Here is a 23,408-nt window from a genome sequence, read left to right as displayed (position 1 = left end):
ATGATTAGCTAAGCAACTAAATGATACACTGAGTCCTAATGATAAAAAATACACTGATAAGCTAAGCAATTAAAGGATACACTGAGTCCTAAAACTCTTTTCCAGTGGAAATTATTCCATTCAGTTCAGTTTAGTCGCTCAGACGTGTCCAACTCTTTGCAACCCCATGAACTGCAGCACGCCAAACCTCCCCGTCCATCACCAACTACCGGGGTCCACCCAAACCCATGTCCATCAAGTCGGTGATGCCATCCAACCATCTCATCCTCTGTCATCCCCTTCCCCTCCGGCCCTCAATCTTTCCCAGCATCAGGGTCTTTGCAAATGAGTCAGCACTTTGCATCAGGTGGCCAAAGTATTGGAGTTTCAGCTTCAACATTAGTCCTTCCAGTGAGCACCCAGGACTGATCTCCTTTAAGATGGACTGGTTGGATCTCCTTGCAGTCCAAGGGACTCTCAAGAGTCTTCTCCAACATCACAGTTCAAAAGCATCAATTCTTCAGCACTCAGCTTTCTTTATAGTCCAACTCTCACATCCATACATGACCACTGGAAAAACCATAGCCTTGACTAGATGGACCTTTATTGGCAAAGTAATGTTTCTGCTTTTCAATATGCTGTCTAGGTTGGTCATAACTTTTCTTCCAAGGAGTAAGCATCTTTAATTTCATGGCTGCAATCTAATTATTTTGACTGGATTATTTTGAATGGAATATTTGACTAATTAATCCATTCAGTTCAGTTTAGTTCAGTCGCTCAGTCATAGCCGACTCTTTGCGACCCTATGAATCGCAGCACGCCAGGCCTCCCTGTCCATCACCAACTCCCGGAGTTCACTCAGACTCGTGTCCATCGAGTCAGTGATGCCATCCAGCCATCTCGTCCTCTGTCGTCCCCTTCTTCTCCTGCCCCCAATCCCTCCCAGCATCAGAGTCTTTTCCAATGAGTCAACTCTTCGCCTGAGGTGGCCAAAGTATTGGAGTTTCAGCTTTAGCATCATTCCTTCTAAAGAAATCCCAGGGTTGATCTCCTTCAGAATGGACTGGTTGAATCTCCTTGCAGTCAAGGGACTCTCAAGAGTCTTCTCCAACACCACAGGTCAAAAGCATCAATTCTTCGGCGCTCAGCCTTCTTCACAGTCTAACTCTTCCATTAGTCAAAAACAATTTTAAATGCAAAGCATATTCTTCTGTGTATCTGGTTTTAATGTTTTACATGGAATTAATTGTTTTATCTATTTGTTTTCCAGGGATTACAAATATAAACTGCTCTGGACACATCTGGGTAGAACCTGCCACAATTTTTAAGATGGGTATGAATATCTCTATATATTGCCAAGCAGCAATTAAGAACTGCCAACCAAGGAAACTTTATTTTTATAAAAATGGCATCAAAGAAAGATTTCATATCACAAGAATCAATAAAACAACAGCTCGCCTTTGGTATAACAACTTTGTGGAGCCACAAGCCTTTGTGTACTGTACTGCTGAATGTTCCAGATATTTTCCAGAGACACTGATATGTGGAAAAGACATTTCTTCTGGATGTAAGTGTTGGGGTACATTCAAAAGCCAAGTGAAAGTTAGCCTAACAATTAACTGGTAACTACCAATACTGTCTAAAAACGGAGGCAAATTAATATACTTCACTTCTTCTGTTAGTTTAATGTAGGTATTGCAAATTTGAATGTCTCCAGGAGCCAGGTTGGTGAAATGTTGCATTAAGAAGCTGGTGGAATCTGTGCAGAGAGGAAAACACATGGATAGTTTACTGAGCACAGTGTCCAGCTTCAGCATCTCTGAGGATTCAGTATTCTTAGATCTTTTGGTTCTTCCAAAGAAGATAGAAGTGTAAATTTTCAATGTGAACTCTACAAACTTTTCAATGTTGCCAACATATTCAAAATACAATTTTTTAACACTAGCGTGGCCGAACACAGGTTTTCAGGTATGTGAAAGGCAGCACCCTCAGATTTTCAGTGTTTTTATGTTCAACTATTTTTCACTTCACATTGTTTTCCAAACTAATATCAACCTTGAAGGAGAGTTCATTGAGAAATTTTGAGGCTAAGATTTCGGAAGGAAAAAACAGTTGCGATACTAGCTTTGTATCTCTGCTATATTTCTTACCAGCTGTGTGACTTCAGGAAAGTTGCTTAACCAGTCTGTGCCTCAATTCCATGTCTGTAAAATGAAGCTAATCATATTGGTCATGGTAAACATCAAATTTCAATAACTTATTTAAAAGTGTATTATATACTTTAAACTATAATATTAATGTGCCTGAGCCCTTTTAAATGGAGCCTTTTGATAAAACATGGGGTGATTTTGATACAATTCCCTGCTCCTAATGCCACTGCCCCAATTGTGAATCATTGTGTTTGTTGCTATAATTATTAAGAAAAAAATGAATTGTTAATTTTAAAAACATTTGCTAACTTCAATGTGTGTTCATAGTATCCTGAAAGTGTTTAAGTTACTGTAGTAATATGGGCTGGCCTGTATAATTATACACTTAATTCTTCGTTCTACTATTACAAAAGAAAAATCAGTAACTTCAGTACTGGTTTAATCTAGAGTTTCATTCCCTACAGCATCTGGGCCCATTTTTAGTGAAAGATAGAGGGCTTTGGGGCTTTGCTACGTTCCCTTTCTCCATACTTTCAAGAATCCAATCTGAGTTCTTCCTCATCTCCAGTCCTCACCTAGACAGACCAAGTCCACCTGGCAACCTCTACCTGTCCCTAAAGGGAGTGTCTGAGAAGGAGGCTTTTTTCTTTAAAGTAAGGCCATTGTCCTGCTGGGCACTTGACCTCCTTGCTTCAACAAAGAAGAGCTGTAGGAAGTAGCAGAGGTGAACTGAGGAAGGAAATTAATAGGTTTTGGAGTTAAAGAAAAAATTTAGGCCTTAAAATAATAATAACATGCTAAACTTGCCCTAAATTGTGGAAACTGAAACCACAAGTAGACATCTTATCTGATGTCTGAGGACTTCTTAGCTTGTCCGCATCCTCAGGAAACAAGAGTAACCCTCTTGCTTAGTTACATTCCTACTTATCCTTGATGGTTGGGGGGTGGGTTGTTGAGAGAATATTTCACTGGAGAACAAATGAGCAACTGTCATGGTTGTGGGGAAAGGTTAGTTTTAATTTTAAGTCAGAGTAAGAAAGGAGGCGGAAGTGTGGCCTCCTTCCCTGTGTTGCAGTTTGAGTGACCAGTGATGCCCAACCACTCTCCAGGGTTGGCTGAGGCCTCCTGCCCCCAAACACAACCACCAGGCTCTTTCAGGGCCAGGGAATGGCCTTTTCCTCCCTTCTAGGACAACACGTTAGAAGCACTTACATTTTCTGCTGACAGCTGCTTAGAAAGAACATTACCCTTTCCACTTGTTTACTCTGTGATTTGGGAACTTTTTACATAGATCTCTGGTTATGAGTGTGAAAGTGTAACTGCCATGTAAGAATTTACTCAAAGCCCTGAGTTCAAGAACCCCCATGTTCTTGGGCTCTACATTCTTAGTAAACAAAACTTCCTATTGAAGTAGGTCAAGTAGAGGTTTTTGAGGGTTTTTGTGGTATTCTAGAAATCACACTGCTTTCACTGGATCACTTTGATTACAGGATACTCTTCCTGTGAGCTTTACCGTGTCAACTTATCATCACTGTTCTGAACAAAATGATTATGTGCATTTTTTTAGACTGGAGACAAATCATACAAAAGAAAGAGAAGATAAAGGAGTCGTTGCTTTTCCTAAAAAGATATCCAAACATTAAAAGTTCCATACTTTGATGTGTAATTTGTGAAATACAAACTATTATCACAGTTTCATTTTTAGCCATAATCTTAGACTTCTTAGATTGCTATCTGTAAGTGTACACATATCATGAAAAGTATTCTATCAGAGTCACACCAGTCCTGGAATAAAACACTTTAAGATTTCTCTATTCCTTTAAAAATACCAAATTAAACTATTCATGAAACAGTCATATTTCCACTGAATCATTAAAAAGTTTAAATATATCGAACTTGAATTTTAATCATCTTTGATCTCTACTTATCATCTGATGAAAGTAGACTTATTATCCAATAAAAGGCCCTGAAAAGTCGTCTTTAACATTGCTACTCAGTCTTATTAGTGACACAATAGGCCAGTCTGTGCACTCTTTGGGTAAGGAATTATGAAGAGATCTTTGCCAGAAGCATTGTCTTTCTTTTCATTTTAAATTCTCTTCATTATCATTTTATTAATCAAACCAATCAAGCCATGAAATACACTTTACTTAGTGGTTAGTATGCACCAAAAATGTGTTAAACGATAGCAATTCAGAGAGGAGGGGATCACAGACTCTGCTGTCAAGAAGCCCTCAGTTGAAAACGATCCTTGGCTAAACTTTGAATTAATAAGAAACATGGCTTGTGAATAGTAAGGGACCCAGTAGGAGGGGAGATATGTGATGGGCAGGAGAGAGCAGAGTATTCTCTCGTATCTGGCTGTACAGCAGGTTTTTACCCACAGACATTTAATAACCCAGCAGGTAAAGAATCTGCTTGCAATGCAAGAGATACAGGAGATGAGGGTTCAATCCCTGGATTGGGAAGATACCTGGAGAAGGAAATGACAGCCCATTCCAGTATTCTTGCCCAAGGATCCCACAGACAGAGGAACCTGGAGGGCTACGGTCCAATGGGGTTGCAAAGAGTCCAACATGACTAAGCGACTAAGCACACACAATGGAATCTAAAAACAATTTGGTCTTATTTTATATCTATATTCACATTCCCATCTTTACATAGCTTCATATTAACAAATAGCATGTTTATTTGCACATAAGTGTTTAATCTATTTGCTCTTTTACAAAGTTAATTAGCTACCAGACATAACCCTGAGTATTCACTTCAAAGAAAATGCTGTGGAATAACGTAGCCCAAAAGACTGACAGTTGTCTTTTATGATGGCCAAATCAAAGATACTGTGAAACTAGAGGGAAAAAATAACTTTAGCACAAATCACTGAAGGACCCCAAGTCAGTCAGTATCCAAAATGATTTAAATTTATGTTTCTACACCTACCTCCTAAAGGCTCAAGCAAAACTTAAAGATTTATTTTATCTTACTTGGAGCCCAATTTCTCCCCCACTGCAGTTTGATGATACAACTCATCAAAATGTTTTAAAGCACTTTAGTATGTTCTTACTGTCTGAAAATACGTTTTTAAATCATTAAATCAAACTGCATTCATGTAGAATGTTTTTATTTAACATTTTGGACCAACAAAAAAGAAATACCCATCATTTCTGTAATCTTATAATCTTACTACTAGCAGACTCCATCTTCAATAATTTGGAATATGTCTTTCTAGTTTCAGTCTCTTTCTCTGTGTGTGTGTCTCTGCCTCTTTTCTCTGTTTCTCTGTCTCTCTCTCTCTTGCTACCCCTTTATCTCTCTGTCTCTCAAATGAGACCACTATACTATACTATTTTGTAACTTATTTTTTCATTTTATCATATGGCTCTTACTTATTTAATTAAACATATTTTGAGTTGCTTCCAAGGCCAGATACTTATATTGTCTTCAATAACTTTGTTTTTGGTTGTATTTCAGGAATGTATTTTGGGAAATTAAGCTGGTTTCCAATTCTTCCATTATTATGAACAACACTTTAAGAGGCAAACCCTTTTAGCCAAATATTTTTGTGTATCTATGAACATTTCAGTAAGGATGCTAAAATTTAGCCAAATATTTTTGTGTATCTATTAACATTTTAGTAAGGATGCTAAAATTTAGCCAAATATTTTTGTGTATCTATGAACATTTTAGTAAGGATGCTAAAATTTTCCTAGATGTAAAATTGCTCGGTTGCAAGATATTACTCCTGCTTTACAGATTATGATAAAGGTTGTTCCAATTTGCATTTCCACCAGCAGTGTGTTAGAGGATTCCTTGAGTCCATTTCAACACTAAGGATGACCATTTTTCAAAAACCTTGCCAATTTGATAGTTTTAAATGACATCTATTACTGGTTCAGTTTGTAATGAAGATAAATTTTTTCCATATATGTATTTCTTATTTTATAAGTATTATTTTTGGTAGATGATTTATAGATGAAGTACAGGAATATATCTATGTTTAAGCTAAATCTTTGGGTATAATTTCAGGTGCATAAATGTCTGTATTTTTATTTGTTCTGAGGCCCCATACTTTCATTTTTCTTCTTTCCTTAACAGGACAGAATTATTGGTTTATTTTTTGGTTTGTTTAATTTTTATTTTATAGCTGATTAACAATGTTGTATTAGTTTCATCCTTTCATTTTTCATATCATTTTTTGAGTAATCAGTTTCCCAGGCAGTATTGCACAAGTAGGCACAAGCTGAGAGAGTCATCCCTAAAAAGTGAGCATATGGTAAATGCTTAGTATTTCCATACTTCTTTTTTGATCTTGATTCTTGGTAATTTATTACTGGATGATGTATCTGAAAATTCCAGATGCTGTTCTATATTTGTTGGGGTTTCATAGGCTTTAGAAGCTCCAAGGGCTCCAACAGAACTCTCTCATCTTTTCTCATCTCTTGGGTTTTGTTTTCCCCTGTGCTGGCTTCATTGTTAAATAGACTGTTTCACTATGACAGCAAGATGGCCATCAACAGCCCATAGCTTACATGACACTCAGAGACAGTAAATTAAGGCAGGGAGAAAGCACATCTTCTACAGTAGCCCCAGAAAAAGTTCCTTGGATAATTCTGATTGGTTCGTCTTGGGTCACGGGTTCATTCCCAATGGAAATACTCGATCAGGCAGACTAGGTCAAGGGCACAGTTCTGTGTGTCAAGGCACAACCCTTGGCACAGGGTTGGAGTGGGGATGAGGTTAGGAATGAGGAAGATGTCAGTTCTTAAAAGGAAGGATGGTAGCAGTCAAAAATTAATAATATTCTCCAAAATTTGGCCATTCAGAGAAAGAGTTGAAGGCATGGGAGAAGAGAGAAAAAGAAACTAGAAATAGAATTCTGTGAATGCCTAAAAAATTTTAATCTTTCTTTACTGTAGTGAAATGTACTTTTTAAAAGATTCTTAAGTGTACAGTTCTATGAATGCCAGTGATGTATATACACATTGACCTCATTGCGCAACCATCACCCCCATCCATTTCCAGTACTTTTTTCATCTTGCAAAACCGAAACTCTGTACCCAATACAACAACCCTTCATTTCTCCCAACTCCTCAACCCTTGGCCACCACCATTCTACTTTCAGTCTCTGAGAGTTCAACTGTTCTAGACATCTCCTATAAATAGAGTCATATAGTGTTTGTCCTTTTGTGGCTGGCTTATTTTATTTAGCATAATGTCTTCGAAGTTCATCTATGTTGTAGCATGGGTCAGAATTTCCTTTCTTTTAAAGGTTGAGTATGTATGTATGACTATCAAACTTTTTTTTTCTTTTTGGCTTCACCCTGAGGCATGTGGGATCTTAGTTCCCTGACCCAGGATCAAACCTGCTCCCCTTACATTGGAATGCTAGAGTAGAGGGTAAACATGGAGAGCACTTTCACAACAGCCAAAAGGCAGAGAGATTTCAAGGTTCAGTTCAGTTCAGTTCAGTCGCTCAGTCGTGTCTGACTCTTTGCGACCCCATGAATCGCAGCATGCCAGGCCTCCCTGTCCATCACCAAATCCTGGAGTTCACTCAAACTCATATCCATCGAGTCGGTGATGCCATCCAGCCATCTCATCCTCTGCCGTCCCCTTCTCCTCCTGCCCCCAATCCCTCCCAGCATCAGAGTCTTTTCCAATGAGTCAACTCTTCACATGAGGTGACCAAAGTGTTGGAGTTTCAGCTTTAGCATCAGTCCTTCCAATGAACACCCATGACTGATCTCCTTTAGAATGGACTGGTTGGATTTCAAGGTGGGAAAGACCAAAATAGCAAATTTTGCAGATTCAAGTTCAATGATGACCATAAAGAAATCATGGGATTTGTGGATTAGAAAGGCATTGATGACCTTAACAACAGTGGTTTTGGTGGAATTGTGGGTCTGAATCTTGATTGTTTGGGATTCAAAAGTATATGGGAACTGAGGAAAAAGACCAGTATCAGTTCAGTTCAGTTCTGTTCAGTCGCTCATAATGGACTTCAAAAATGAAAAAAGCTATTGTGAAAAGGAGAAAGATATACTGACAGCTGAGGGAAGAGAATTTGGGGCGGAATTCTTTTGGATGGGAAGAACTTATCACCTTAGTATCCCCAAAGAGGGAATATAGTAAAGTATGTGAAGGAAAGCAGCAACGTTTCAGGGCAAAATGGGCTGGAATGTGAGCTGGAAGGGGTGGAATGGGGCAAGTGCTGATTGACCTGGTTTTCCAAATAAAATGGAATGATTATCAACTAACTATAAAAAACCTTGATGTTTCTGTGGTGGCTCCTAAGTGATATATTTTGTTGCAGATCCACCAGATGTACCTGACCAAGTAACCTGTGTCATTTATGAATATTCAGGCAACATGACTTGTACCTGGAACCCTGGGAGGCCCACCTACATAGACACAAAGTATGTGGTGTACGTGAAGAGGTAGGTTCCTTCCTCAACAGTCTGTCCTGAGCAATTCCACTCCAGTTCAGCCAGTGCTGTGCCTCCAGCAGGGATCCAAGAAATCTGCCTCAAATGTTAAATGCATCTTTACTATCCCCAACTCCCTAATATCGATCAAGGAATCCACCAAAACACTTTTCAGGCCATTGATATTTTCACCCTGTGAGGTAATATGTTCCATAATCTTTATGCTGTTTTTACTCATTGGAGGTGACTGGGCAAGGACCTAATGTGATACAGCACAGTTTTAAAAGGATCTTTGCTTGAATCTCAGCTCTCTCCTCCTTCTAGGATTTAGGCACTTAAACTCTCCAAATTGTCATTTCTTTATCTTTAAAATAGGCTTGAAAATAGAACCTAATGGATAGGTTAATTCTGTTTAAGTGGAATTTGACTTTTAAAGTGTGAATCACCATGCCAGGTCCATCAGTACAGTTCAGTCGCTCAGTCGTGTCTGACTCTACGACCCCGTGTACTGCAGCATGCCAGGCTTCCCTGTCCATCACCAACTGCCAGAAGTTGCTCAAACTCATGTCTATTGAGTTGGTGATGCCATCCAACCATCTCATCCTCTGTCTTCCCCTTCTCCTCCTGCCTTCAATCTTTCCCAGCATCAGGGTCTTTTCCAATGAGTCAGTTCTTCGCATCAGGTTGCCAAAGTATTGGAGTTTCTGCTTCAGCATCAGTCCTTCCAATGAGTATTCAAGACTGATTTCCTTTAGGATGGACTGGTTGGATCTCCTTGCAGTACAAGAGACTCTCGAGAGTCTTCTCCAACACCACAGTTCAAAAGCATCAATTCTTTGGCATTCAGCTTTCTTTATAGTCCAACTTTCATATCCATATTCCACATATGGAAAAACCATACCTTTGACTTTGTCAGCAAAGTAATACCAGATCCAGAGTTAGCGCTAAATTCATGGAAGATAGTATTAATAATGAACCCCAAATCTTAAATTTGGTGTCTATATATACCAACCATCTTCCCTGGCTTGGGAGCTATCAGGACACAGGACTTTCAGCTTTAAAACTGAAATCAATAATTGAATGAAAGTAATAAACTCCGGGAATTGGTGATGGACAGGGAGGCCTGGCGTGCTGTGATTCTTGAGGTCACAAAGAGTCGGACACGACTGAGTGACTGAACTGAACTTGTGTACAATGTCACGAACCTCTATCCATAGTTCTTCAGGCGCTCTGTCTACCATATCTAATCCCTTGACTATTTATCACCTCTACTGTATAACCATAAGGGATTTGATTTAGGTCATATTTGAATGGTCTAGGGGTTTTCCCTACTTTCTTCAATTTAAGCCTGAATTTTGCCATAAGGAAATGATGATATGAGCCTGATGATATGACAGTCAGCTCCTGGTCTTGTTTTTACAGACTGTATAGAGTTTCTCCATCTTCAGCTATAAATAATATAATTAGTCTGATTCCAGTATTGACCGTTAGGTGATGTCCATGTGTAGAGTTATCTCTTGTGTTTTTGGAAGAGGGTGTTTGCTATAACCAGTGTGTTCTCTTGGCAAAACTCTGCTAGCCTTTGCTCTGCTTCATTTTGTACTCCAAGGCCAAACTTGCCTATTACTTCAGTTATCTTTTGACTTGTTACTTTTGCATTGCAGGCCCCTATGATGAAAAGGACATCTTTTTTTGGTGTTAGTTCCAGAAGGTCTTGTAGGCCTTCATATAACCATTCAACTTCAGCTTCTTTGGTGTTAGTGCTTGGGGCATAGACTTGGATTACTGTGATGTTGAATGGTTTGCCTTGCAAACGAACTGAGATCATTCTGTTGTTTTTGAGATTGCATCCAAATACTGCATTTTGAACTCTTTTGTTGACTATGAGGGCTACTCCATTTCTCCTAAGGTGTTCTTGCTCACAGTAGTAGATATAATTGTCATCTGAATTAAATTTGCCATTCCCGTTGATTTTAGTTCACTGATTCCTAAAATGTCAGCGTTCACTCTTGCCATCTCCTGCTTGACCACGTCCAACTTACCTTGATTCATGGATCTAAAATTTCAACTCTTATGCAATATGGTTTTTTACAGCATCGGATTTCACTTTCACCACCAGACACATGCACAGCTGAGCGTGGTTTCCGCTTTGGTCCAACCTCTTCATTCTTTCTGGAGCTACTTTTCTGCCCTTCCTCAGTAGCATATTGGGCACCTACTGACCTGGCAGGCTCATCTTCCTATACCATATCTTTTTGCCTTATCGTACTGTTCATATGTTCTCAAGGCAAGAACACTGGAGTGGTTTGCTATTCCCTACTCCAGTGGGCCAGGTTTTGTCAGAACTCTGCACTATGACCTGTCTGTCTTACATGGCCCTCCGTTGCATGGCTCATTGCTTCAATGAGTTACGCAAGCCCCTTTGCCACAACAAGGCTGTGATCCATGAAGGTGAGGTCCTATGCTAAGTCAGTTTAAACTTTTGAGGAACTGCCACACTGTTTTTTAATTGAAGTATAGCTGATTTATAATATTTTGTTAGTTTCAGGTGTACCACATAATGATTCAATATTTTTATAGGTCATACTCCATTTAAAGTCATTACAAAATAATTGTTATATTTCCCTATGCTATACAATATATTTTGATGTCTATTTATGTTATAGATAATAGTTTGTATCTTAATCTCATACCCCTATCTTGCCCCTTCCCTCTCTCCTCTCCCCACTGGTAACCACTAGTTTGATTTCTATATCTGTGAGTCTATCTCTTTTTTTGTCATATACATTTGTTTTAGATTCTGCATATAAATGAAAATAGAGATTTCTCTTTGTCTGACTTATTTCACTGAGCATAATACTCTCTAGGTCCAACCACACTGTTACAAATGGCATAATTTCCTTCTTTTTTATGTCTGAATAATATTCCATTGTATATATATGGACATCAGGATGCATGTCTCTTTTTGAATGAGTGTTTTCATTTTCTTTCAATATATATTCAGCAGTGGAATTCCTGAATGATATGTTAGTTTTAGTGTTTTGAGGAAACTCCATACTGTTTTCTATAATGGCTACACCAATTTTCAATCCCACCAACAGTATACTAAGGTTTCCTTTTACTCATATCCTTGCCAACATTTGTTATTTGTAGAGTTTTTGGTAATAACCATTCTGACAGGTGTGATATATCATTGGTATTTGGTGGAAGGGAGAGCTGTTGGGCTTTTTTGATCTTGCCATGTAGCTTTTGGGGTTTTAGTTCTCTGTGCTGGGATCGAACCCAGGCCCTTGGCAGAGAGTGTGGATTCCTAACCAAGGAATCACCACAGGGCATTCCCTCTCATTATTGTTTTGAATTGCATTTCTCTATTAGCATTGGGCTTCCCAGGTGGCTCCGTGGTAAAGAATCTGCCTGCCAATGTAGGAGATGTAATCTCGATCCCTGGGTTAGGAAGACCCCTTGAAGGAAATGGCAACCCACTCTGGTATTCTTGCCTGGGAAATCCACTGGACAGAAGAGCCTGGTGGGCTAAAGTTCATGAGATCACAGAGTCAGACATGACCTAGCGACTGAGCATGCACACAACGACTAGCAATGTTGAGCATTTACTCATGTGCCTGTTGATTACTTGTATATCTTCTCTGGAAAAATGTTTATTCAGGTCTTCTGCCCATTTTTATACTGCCATACTGTTTTCTAAAGAAGTCACATCAGGGGAGTTCAGGATGGGGGACATATGTGCACCCATGGCTCATTCATGTAGACGTATAGCAAAAACCCCTACAACATTGGAAAGTAATTATACTCCACTTAAAATAAATTAGTTAATTTAAAAAATTATTTTAAAAAAGAAGCCACACCATTACATTCCCATCTGGGATTCCAACCTCCCCACATTCTTGTCAATATTTGCTATTTTCTTGTTGATTATTGTCACCATAGTGAGCATGGGTTACTTCTCTCAAATCTTGCTAATATGCCTTCTCAGATTCCTAGCAATGAGACTGTGTGGTAAACTTGAAATAGACATAACACAATTTGAAAAAATATGTTTCTTAAAAAACACTTGTCGACCACCCATAATTTCCTATTTAGTATCATTAAAATGTTCTCACAATTTTATAAGACTATTATACATCTCTTTAAAAGCCATTAATGCATTGACAATTATATATGTCTAAATTATTTATACATGGTGGTTTTTGAGGGACATGTCTACTTTATCAAGTGAAGGTTTACTTACAGTAGTTATGAGGACTGAAACTGTTCTTGGTACTCAAAAAGTCACTTTGAAAGTCTAAAGACTAGGTTTATTAAAGAGTAAAATATCAGAAATATCCATTGGAAAGAGCAGAAGCTTTAGACTTTAATGTTTGATTTCCAGTTCACAGACATATCAGTTAGAAGACTTTAATGGTACAAATATCTGAAAACCCAAGTGCAATGACCCAAACAGACAAGGCTTTATTTATATCAAGCCATTGGTGGTAGGTAGTGCAGAGCTAGTGTGTTAATTCAATTGTACTCCAAGGACCCAGGCTCTTTCTATCTTTCTTCTTTGCAGTCTTTAGAGCATTGACCCTAGTCCTTGGATGCTGCACATCTAGGCTTCTCATCCAAGTTTCAGGCAGGAAAGTAGTGAAGGGAAAAGGAAATTCTCCCACTGACTTCTACTTGCATCTCATTGGCCAGAATTGAATTACACATCTGCTCTATCTGGATGGGAACCCAGGAGAGGAGTACGGTGGATGCTGTTTAGTAATCTAACAGTATCTGCCACAGTTGCTAGCTGAGTGACCTTGGAAAATTTGTTTAGCTTTGCTAAAAACCTAGCCTCCTGAGAAATGAGTATAGGTAATACAAAACTAAGTATTATAAAACTTATAAGAAAGCAAATTATAAGAAAAGGCTCACAAATAGGAAATACTTATAAATTGACAAAAAGATGACGTTAGAGTGTTAGAACATTACGGTGAAACTCAAGACTGACTCTCTAGACTTTTTTGATTCATTCTAAAATCAAAACCTGACTGATTTGGGAGAGAAGATGAATGTAAAGCCATAAAATGATCATTTACAGGCTATCGTAAGCAATAACTTTATTTACTTTCTTTTCAAGTAACAATAACTTTAGGCAGATGACTATCTAGAAGGAATGTCAAATGTGGTCTAATAAGTAAGACTAATTTTCAAGCTGGTGTACATACATCAATAGTAAAGTCACTCATTTTAAAGTCATTCAAACTAGAAACATAAACTCCATGTGGGCAAGAATTTTTGCTTGCTTTGTTTGCTGCTATATTTCTTTAGCCTGGGATGAGGCCTGGCATCTAGAAAATGCTCAATAAACATGTGTCGAGTGATCATTCTCATAACTAGAAGTGGACATTTCCTGTATCCTCCCTTCACAATCAAGTTGAATAATAATAACACAAGGTCCTATATATTAAAAAGGCATTTTTTTCACTGTCTGTTCTGAAACAGAGAGTAATTTATAGCCAAGCTTAGGCAAATCTAACCCAAATTCTAAATAAATTGAGCCCAGATTAGTGGAATTTTATTGTATCTTAAAAAGGACATAAAGGAAGTGAAGTGATAGCATAAAAATTAATATGCTGCTACTGCTGCTGCTAAGTCACTTCAGTCGTGCCCGTCTCTGTGTGACCCCATAGACGACAGCTCACCAGGCTCCCCCATCCCTGGGATTCTCCAGGCAAGAACACTGGAGCGGGTTGCCATTTTCTTCTCCAATGCGTGAAAGTGAAGTTGCTCAGTCGTGTCCGACTCCTAGCGACCCAATGGACTGCAGCCTACCAGGCTCCTCCATCCATGGAATTTTCCAGGCAAGAGTATTGGAGTGGGTTGCCATTATATTCCTCTAGCAAATTCAAAGAATGAGATCCTGTAACCACATACAAGTTGGAAAAGAAAACAGACATCTGTTCATCTTACAATTAATTAAAAACACATCCATGAACTGAAAAAAATTACAGAAATCCATTTCTAACTAATGATTAAGGCCTTTCCCCCCTAGGAAAAAGATGACTTATAATGAATTTTCTGGTTGAGGTAGTATCAGATTTAAAAAGGTTCTTCTTTTTAATACCCTGAGAAGTTCTCAGGGTATTTTCTACTTTGGCAGTTGCATAGATATCAGCATTTGCAAAGTTTCACTTCCAACTCCTGTGGTTCTATTTTCCAGTAAAATCATGTACAGAGAGAGGCATTTCACCTCAGCCCACCTACTTGTTTCCACAGTGGCAGAAAGATGGCATTCCCTCCATGGGAGCACTGGGGCCATCAGGGCCCCCAGATGGTGTGGGGTTGAAGTTGTAAAGCAGAGGAATTGTGTCTATGTTGTTTCAAGAATCTTCTTTCTGCACAGGACTTCTGTGGTGACCCCACAAACATGACCTTTCACATACTCTTCTCAACCCCTTTGTATTTTGCTAAGTATTGCACCAATGGGTAGTGACAGGAAAAAAAACAAATCAAACAAACAAACAAAAAACCCTCTGCTATTAAGCATCTACTGTTGTAGCCACCCGTTCAGGGAAACAAACTCACTCAGAAGGACAGTGCAGATAGCGGAGTGCAGTTTATTACTCCGGCAGGCCCAAGGCAGAGTCTCCTCTTAGCCAAGGACCCCGACCATTTTTTGTGAAAACCTTATATACCCTAAGTGTACTTGCTCAAATCCACCTCTCCAAATTCCTAGAAACTAGTCTGGACAAGGTAAAAGAGAGATATGATCAAAGTTAACCCATGGTTCATGTGTCACAAGACTAGATAAACAGTGGACATTTATCAATAGGACTAGTCATACCTGATAAACATAATGCAATTTACGACTTTGTTCTGTTACAGAGATAATTAGCATATTCTTTTAGGCAACGGAGAGTCCAAGTACAAGTCCTGAGGCTCTTTTATCCGGGGGTCTGATTTTCCATTGGTATGCCATTTCTGTAGACGCCGGGCACAAAGTTCAGAGTCCTTTGGAAGGGTGACCATCCGTGTAGCCTGATGTTCACAGCCTGGCCTAAGATGGAGTCCAGCTCTGTCTGTTTCCTCCTTCACTGCTTACTGTTGTCCTGTTACCCTCAACAGCTTCATGTAAATACGTTCTTTCTTTATCATGGAAGCTCTTGCAATATCTGTCATGGTACTCAGTAAATACTTGTTGAATGAAAATGAGTGTGTGATGGCCCTTCATTCTATTTTATTCAAGTCAATTTAACAAATACTTATTTAGAATTTCACGCCTTCTTGGAACTATGTTAAATGCTAGAAAACTTTTAAAAAATAGACAACATCTCTGTGCATGACAAGTTTATAAACTATTTAGAAAAATACCAATAGTATATTTTCAGGTACCATGCAAGACCAATAGGGTCTTTAGTTTTAATAAGACCCCTAAAATCAATTGTTACTCTTCTACTAAGACCTGCTTGCTTTTGCCACATGTTTCTCTCCATATTCATATTCATAATAGCCAGACAGAGTTCATAGGTATAATTCCAAATATATTTAAGGCTGTGATGTTATATTTCTACTGAGTTCTTTTAGGACTTAAAAATCAGTTCATATATTAAAATCCATCTGCTCACTGGTTCTACATCAGTGCTTGGAGAGCTAATCGTGGCTGGGGACAAATACAAATTTACTGACTGATATTACTTTATGTTCATGATTGCTCACTTCAGCTGAGCCCAGATAGCTACCCAGTAGTCCTGTGGCACTTCACTGGTCAAGTCATTCCCCCACTAACCAGGCAATTATTTTGTTACTGTTTCATCTCTGGTTTCCAACATCTTCTCCCCCTTCTTCCTCTCTGTTGATGACTAACTTCCTATTTCATTGAGAAAATAAGAGTAATAAGAAATACCACAACCTCCCTCATCTGCTGATACACTGACATCTGTACCCCACACTAGGTCTTCCCTTCTATTACTGTGGATGAACGACCACTGCCCTGAGGCCAGCTCTCACCTATAGACTAGATCTTTCTCTGTCTGCCTGCTAGAGGACAAAGCTCCAGCAATGTTCCTTCCTTTCTTCTGTATCATCACCTTTTCTATCTTTACTGGATCTCCTCATCAGCTTTCAAAATGCTGTAGCGTCTGCCTTCCCTAGGCACCCCCTTCCACTAATTTATTTTTCTGCTCCTTCATATGGTAAACTCTTCAAAAAGAGCTGTTCATACTTTCCACTTCTGCTGCTGCTGCTAAGTCGCTTCAGTCGTGTCCGACTCTCTGCAGCCCCATAGACGGCAGCCCACTAGGCTCCTCCATCCATGGGATTTTCCAGGCAAGAGTACTGGAGTGGGTTGCCATTACCTTCTCCTTTCCACCTCTACTTCCTCTCTTTTCATCCTCTCTTTAATCTTGTCAAGCTTTTGCCCTCCACTTCCAGGTCTGACCAGTGTTGCTAATGACGTCCCCATTGCCAGATGTAGCAGTTTATTCTCAATTCCGACCTTCCTTTTGAGGAAGGGTAGATTCACTATCCGGAGAAGGCAATGGCACCCCACTCCAGTACTCTTGCCTGGAAAATCCCATGGACGGAGGAGCCTGGCAGGCTGCAGTCCATGGGGTCGCTAAGAGTCAGACACGACTGAGCGACTTCACTTTCACTTTTCACTTTCATGCATTGGAGAAGACAATGGCAACCCACTCCAGTGTTCTTGCCTGGAGAATCCCAGAGACAGGGGAGCCTGGTGGGCTGCCGTCTATGGGGTTGCACAGAGTCGGACACGGCTGAAGTGACACAGCAGCAGCAGCAGCAGCAGATTTACTATCAAGAACATTTAACTTAACTTTTTACTTACTTCTTTGATCTTCCAGGACAGCACTCCCTTTTGGTTCTTCCTGGATGCTTTTTCTCAGTTTCTTTTGCCAATTCTCCTTTATTCTAGTAAAGTAATATCAATACCCTCAGATATGCAGATGACACCACCCTTCTTGCAGAAAGTAAAGAGGAACTAAAGAGCCTCTTGATGAAAGTGTAAGAGAAGAGTGAAAAAGTTGGCTTAAAGCTCAACATTCAGAAAACGAAGATCATGGCATCCGGTCCCATCACTTCATGGCAAATAGATGGGGAAACAGTGGCTATTTTTTTTGGTGGCTCCAAAATCACTGCAGATGGTGATTGCAGCCATGAAATTAAAAGACACTTACTCCTTGGAAGTAAAGTTACGACCAATCTAGACAGCATATTAAAAAGCAGAAACATTACTTTGTCAACAAAGGTCCGTTTAGTCAAGGCTATGGTTTTTCCAATAGTCATGTATGGATGTGAGAGTTGGACTATAAAGAAAGCTGAATGCCAAAGAATTGATGCTTTTGAACTGTGGTATTGGAGAATACTCTTGAGAGTCCCTTGGACTGCATGGAGATCAACCCAGTCCTAAAATCAACCTTGATTACTCATTGGAAGGACTGATGTTGAAGCTGAAACTCCAATACTTTGGCCACTTGATGAGAAGAGCTGACTCATTTGCAAAGACCCTGATGCTGGGAAAGATTGAGGGCAGGAGGAGAAGGGGATGACAGAGGATGAGATGGTTGGATGTCATCATCAACTCAACAGACATGGGTTTGGGTGGACTCCAGGAGTTGGTGATGGACAGGGAAGCCTGGCATGCTGTGGTTCATGGGGTTGCAAATAGTCAGACACGACTGAGCGACTGAACTAAACTGAACAGTGATCCAGAGCTCTGTCCTAGGACCTCTTACTATATTTATCTACATTCATTATCTAAAAGATCCCAACAAAATTTATGGTATAAAACTCCCTAATCTGTATCTCCAGTCCATATCTCCATATCTCTCTTGAATCGCAGCCAAATTTAACGTAACTTCATACTCAGTGTTTCCTCTCAATGTCCAAAAGCTAATATTTTTAAAACCAAATACTAAGTTCCCTCTCCTCAGACTCATGTTCCCTATCTCAGTAAATAACAACTCCATCCTTTGCAATATTCAAATTAAAATCACTGGAGTCCTCCTAGATTTCTTTCTACTATGCCCCCATTCAACTGACAGAAAAACTTATTGCACCTATGTTTAAAAAACTAACTTTTCACTGTCTCGTCCAAGCCACGTCATCTCTCACCTGGGTCAGTAAACTGGTGCTCTAGCCTCCGCCTTTGCCCTGCTACAGTCTATTATTCTCAAATAGTCAGAGTAATCCTTTCCACACACACATCGCAGACGTCACTCTTCTGTTCAGTCTCCCGTTTCACTCAGAGATCCTTCCACGGCTCTAGTGACATTACAGTGCCTTATAAGTCTCCTCTCATCTAGGACTCTCTGATCTCATCTCATCCCTTCCCATCTCCTTCAGTCTATCAAACCTTAATGACCTCCTTACTGTTCTTGAACAGGACAGACAAGGACGTGCCTCAGGACCTTTGCACATCACCTACAATGTGCTTCCACCAGAAAGGCATAATTCTTGATTCTGTTCTGCTCCACTACTACCTTCTCAGATTCTCAGACATGTCTTCCCTTATCTTCCTCCCTAAAAAGATCCCCCCTCACCCTTAATCCTAGCATTTCCTAACCCCCTTCCTTTTTCCCTCTGAATGTTTATCAACACAAGACATATTATATATGTATTTGTGTGCTCTACAAAGGTTGAGACTTTACCTTTTTTGTCCATTATGGTAGCTCCAGTGTCTAAAGTAGTGCTTAGAATATAGTGGGTGTTAAATGTTAAATAACTTTTGAATGAATGATTAAATTTTAAAAGATACTATTTATCATTATCACCATAAATCAGCAGTGTTTACAGAAAATCTATTAACTGCAGCGACGACTAGGTGCAATGGAAACTTCAGAAAAATATAAATCATACTAATTCCCCTTCAACAAATAATCTGCTATATATATTAATTAGCACAGGAAAAACACAGAAGACGTTTTGAAACTTTGTACTATACAGTTGTATGCAAAAACTGTCCTAAAGTTTAGTCAGTCATTTTGATTGGATTTTTCATCTAAAATAGTCCTTTGTGGTCTAGGTGCTAATATGAAGGTAGACTTTAAAAGAAGAATTAAATTACCTAGTAGCTATAGTTAATGTCAGTCTGAGAATACATTTCCATTTTGACTTGTGGTCTCAATATGTGTGATGAAAGAATTAGCCACAAACCAATTAAGAACATGTATGTGGTTTTCTCTAACTGAAAAATATTCAAAGATGCCCTACTTACTGCTTACACAGTTGCCATTATCTTATTTTCACATTTGAATACTTATTTAACACAAAAGTTAGCATTCCTTATTACAAAGCCTTTGCATGGAACTCCTATGCAATGCCCCTCCCCAGAGGGAGCTCCCTTAGTTCAAACCATGTCCAGTGCTGACTTCCCCAAAGAGGCACAATAGGCACACCCAGGGCCTGCCATACCTTCAGAAGTCTATGAAAATGTTTAATTTCACTTGAAATCACAAGAAAAAAATGAACCATTAGGCCAAAGAAAGTGTTTTAACATGTGACATTAATATATTTACTTTTGTATCAACAGTTGTAAAACATAATTTTTATATATATATATATATATATATATATACATATAAGTGCTCATGCATGCTCAGTTGCTCAGTCATGACTTTTTGTGACCCCATGGGCTGGAGCTTGCATATATATATATATATACAATATATATATAAATATAAACATTATATATATATATATATATATATATATATATATATATATATGAAAAACATACCTACACATATACAAACTTTTTAATCTTACTTGCAAAAGGGGTTTATGAAGGTAAAGGTGCTTAGGGCCCATGAAAGTCACACCGTGACCCTGGATGGTCTTGATTATGTTTTCAAAACTGAAACAAATTTTGATTCATTTTAAAGTGAAAGTGCATTCTGTAAGCAAGCTAAAAAGACAGCATCAAAAAATTGAGGAATAATTTCTTCAACATAACTGGTGATCATAATCTTTCTCTTTTTGTTAAGTTTAGAGACAGAAGAAGAGCAAGAATATCTCACTTCAAGTTACATTAACATCTCCACTGATTCATTGCAAAAGGGAAAGAAGTATTTGGTTTGGGTCCAAGCTTCAAATGTACTGGGCATGGAAAAGTCGAAACAACTACAAATTCATCTGGACGATATAGGTAAAGAATAAAAAATTCTGTAATGTCTTTACAAATAAACAACTAATTTGCACTGACCTAATCAAATGAAGTCAAGATCTGAAAGGAGTTCCCCTAAAGGTCCCAAAAAATCATGATAAAGAAAATAAGCATTACCCATAACCCGCTGCCTGAGACAAGTCAAAGATAAGTGAGGCTGCCTTTGTTTTATATATCCTTTCAGTCTTATTTCTACACAATAGAATTGTGTCTTTTCACAATATTTATTGAGAATTTCTTATGTTCAAGCATAGTTCTCAGGGCTAGGGAAAATAAGACAGACAAAGAAGGTACTTGCTTGCAATCTACTGGGGATGATGGAAACGAATAAGGATTATAATAAAGTCTGATGAGTTTTATGTTGTGAGAATTACAGTATACTGCTATATTACACTATTTTTAAAGTTACGTTTTTAATTCTTACATGTGTTCCCAAACATGAACCCCCCTCCCACCTCCCTCCCCATAACATCTCTGTGGGTCATCCCCATGCACCAGCCCCAAGCATGCTGTATCCTGCGTCAGACATAGACTGGCGATTCAATTCTTACATGATAGTATATATAAGATAGTAAGAATTAAAGATTTTAAAATTAAAAAAATAATAATAAAATAAATAAATAAATAAAATAAAAAATAAAGTTACGTTTTTGTTTGAAAAGTTCTACAAAAAACATAGAAAATTGTGGAGAATTATATAGACATCTTTGTGTATACCAGCCAGATTAAAATGTTAATATTTTTTGAATCAGGTATTTTAGAACTTGCCTTTTTAAAAAATTACAATATAGAATAAATATTTCTATTAATTTAATCTACAAGCTTATTTTTAATTAAAATCTTTAATTATCCCTTATTACTGTTCTCAGTTTTTCACCATCATAAATTATACTGCTATGGACAACTTTTAGGCTGAATTTTTACATAGTAGTTGTTTTTCTCCTTAAGATAAATTCAAAAAGTAATTGCCCTTGAGCCTTTTACATCTACATTCTAATCCTAAAGCCAGAGTTCAGCCAAAGAGCACCAAGTGTGAATCCCCTTCTCGTTGCAGATTCTAGTGCCAGTTAGCCCTGTTTTTTATTATTAAAGATAATTTCAGTAGCAAACACTTATGGCACACTTCTTCAGCACTAACTGCTTTTACATACATTATCTTGTTTAATCCTTATGACAACCCTATTTTGTAGAAGATAATGTAATTTATACATGAGGAAACCAAGCATGAGGCAAGTTGAGGCTGCAGAGCTAGGAAGCTTCTAGTTCCAGGATCCTCAACTCCTAACCTGTCTTTGTTTAAAAGCACATTGCAATGTGTGTGACAACTTTCCTGCTGATTAACGATTTAGGGGATGTGGCGCCCCTCAGGATACAGCATGAGTATCCTTTGGGGACTACTGGGGTCTTCTGTTGGAACTAATATCTCGATGTCTCAACTATGATAACAGGATTGGTCTAAAAATCTATCCTTAGGCTATGAATATTGGCTTTGAAAACAAACACTGCTAACTATGGAGATGAATAGTAACTCTACTGCATTGTATATTCTTGGAGTTATAGTTCTTTGGACCATGATCTACATGTTTTTGTAAGTTTACATTCTGAGGTAGTATACAGTCATAGTATGTGCGTGCTCAGTTGCGTCAGTTGTGTCCGACTCTTTGTGACCCTATGGACCGTAGCCTGCCAGGCTCCTCCATCCATGGGATTCTCCAGGCTAGAATACTGGAGTGTCATGCCCTCCTCCAGGGTATCTGCATCCCAGGAATCAAACCCATATCTCTTGCATCTCCTGCATTGCAAGCAGATTCTTTACCTGCTGAGCTACCTGGGAAGCCCTAAAAACAGGTTCTCCTCAATGGTTTAATAATGGTTAAAAGTTATCATGTTCAGTATCATTTTGGCAGTATTCAATATTAGGAACTAGATTAACATTAGTAGTATTACTGCTATTATTATCATTGTTATTACAATCTTAGTGTATCTATTTACTAAACACCTATAGTGTTCCAGGCAATTAACATGCACATTACACTTAATTCTGGAAATAATCATATATGATACCATTATGCCCATTTTTTAGACAAAGAAAGAGATAAAATAATTTCCTCAAACCACATAGCTAGTAAGAAGGAGAGCCAGATTTCATCTCAGACTTGCTCACTTGCTGTAGTTAACCATCACCCCCACCTTCCAAACTCTCCTCTGACTGTCACCTTCAAATCTTTTCACACTAAACCAGGGAGCCTCTTGTTTGGAGTTTCTGCACATCCACCCCCTCCTCCTCCTTTCTCAGTCTCTCAAAATGGATTCTAAGAAACTCAGATTGAAAAACACAGGTTGACAATGTAGGAGGCCCCTCCCAACAGAGCCCCTAGATTCTTACTGGATGTGCTATGTTGATTTATGGCACTTTAAGAATGAGACACTGCAAATTAGATAAATTAACTGTTCTATAAAATTGAAGCAGAGGACTCTCCTGGGAGTAATTTCCACACAACAGCTATGGGATTGGGCTTTAATTAAATTAGGGAGGTATGCTGAAAGGCAGGACTGAGTTAACAGTGTAGAAACACTGCCAAAATGACATGTGAAAGAAATGCTTAAACTTCTCTTATAGAGAAATGAGTTTCAATAAAGAAAATGCAATGCCTTCTGGCTGCCATTTTGAACATTAGTTCTCGCCAG

At 38.6% G+C, this 23,408-nt stretch overlaps 1 protein-coding gene across 1 annotated transcript in view; it reads left to right on the top strand.

The window, feature by feature from the left end:
* Positions 1-23,408, top strand: part of IL23R (interleukin 23 receptor) — a 61,049-nt gene that overhangs the window by 3,065 nt on the left and 34,576 nt on the right. Inside the window, exons 2-4 of the mRNA XM_052638176.1 lie at positions 1,250-1,546; positions 8,443-8,566; positions 20,542-20,702. Coding sequence (XP_052494136.1) covers positions 1,250-1,546; positions 8,443-8,566; positions 20,542-20,702 — 582 coding nt within the window. The remainder of the gene's footprint in view (positions 1-1,249; positions 1,547-8,442; positions 8,567-20,541; positions 20,703-23,408) is intronic.

Source organism: Budorcas taxicolor, chromosome 3 (genome assembly GCF_023091745.1).
Source record: "Budorcas taxicolor isolate Tak-1 chromosome 3, Takin1.1, whole genome shotgun sequence".
NCBI classification, from domain to species: Eukaryota; Metazoa; Chordata; class Mammalia; order Artiodactyla; family Bovidae; genus Budorcas; species Budorcas taxicolor.
The sequence above is the reverse complement of the archived record's forward strand: the minus strand, read 5'-3'. Positions and strand labels throughout refer to the sequence as shown.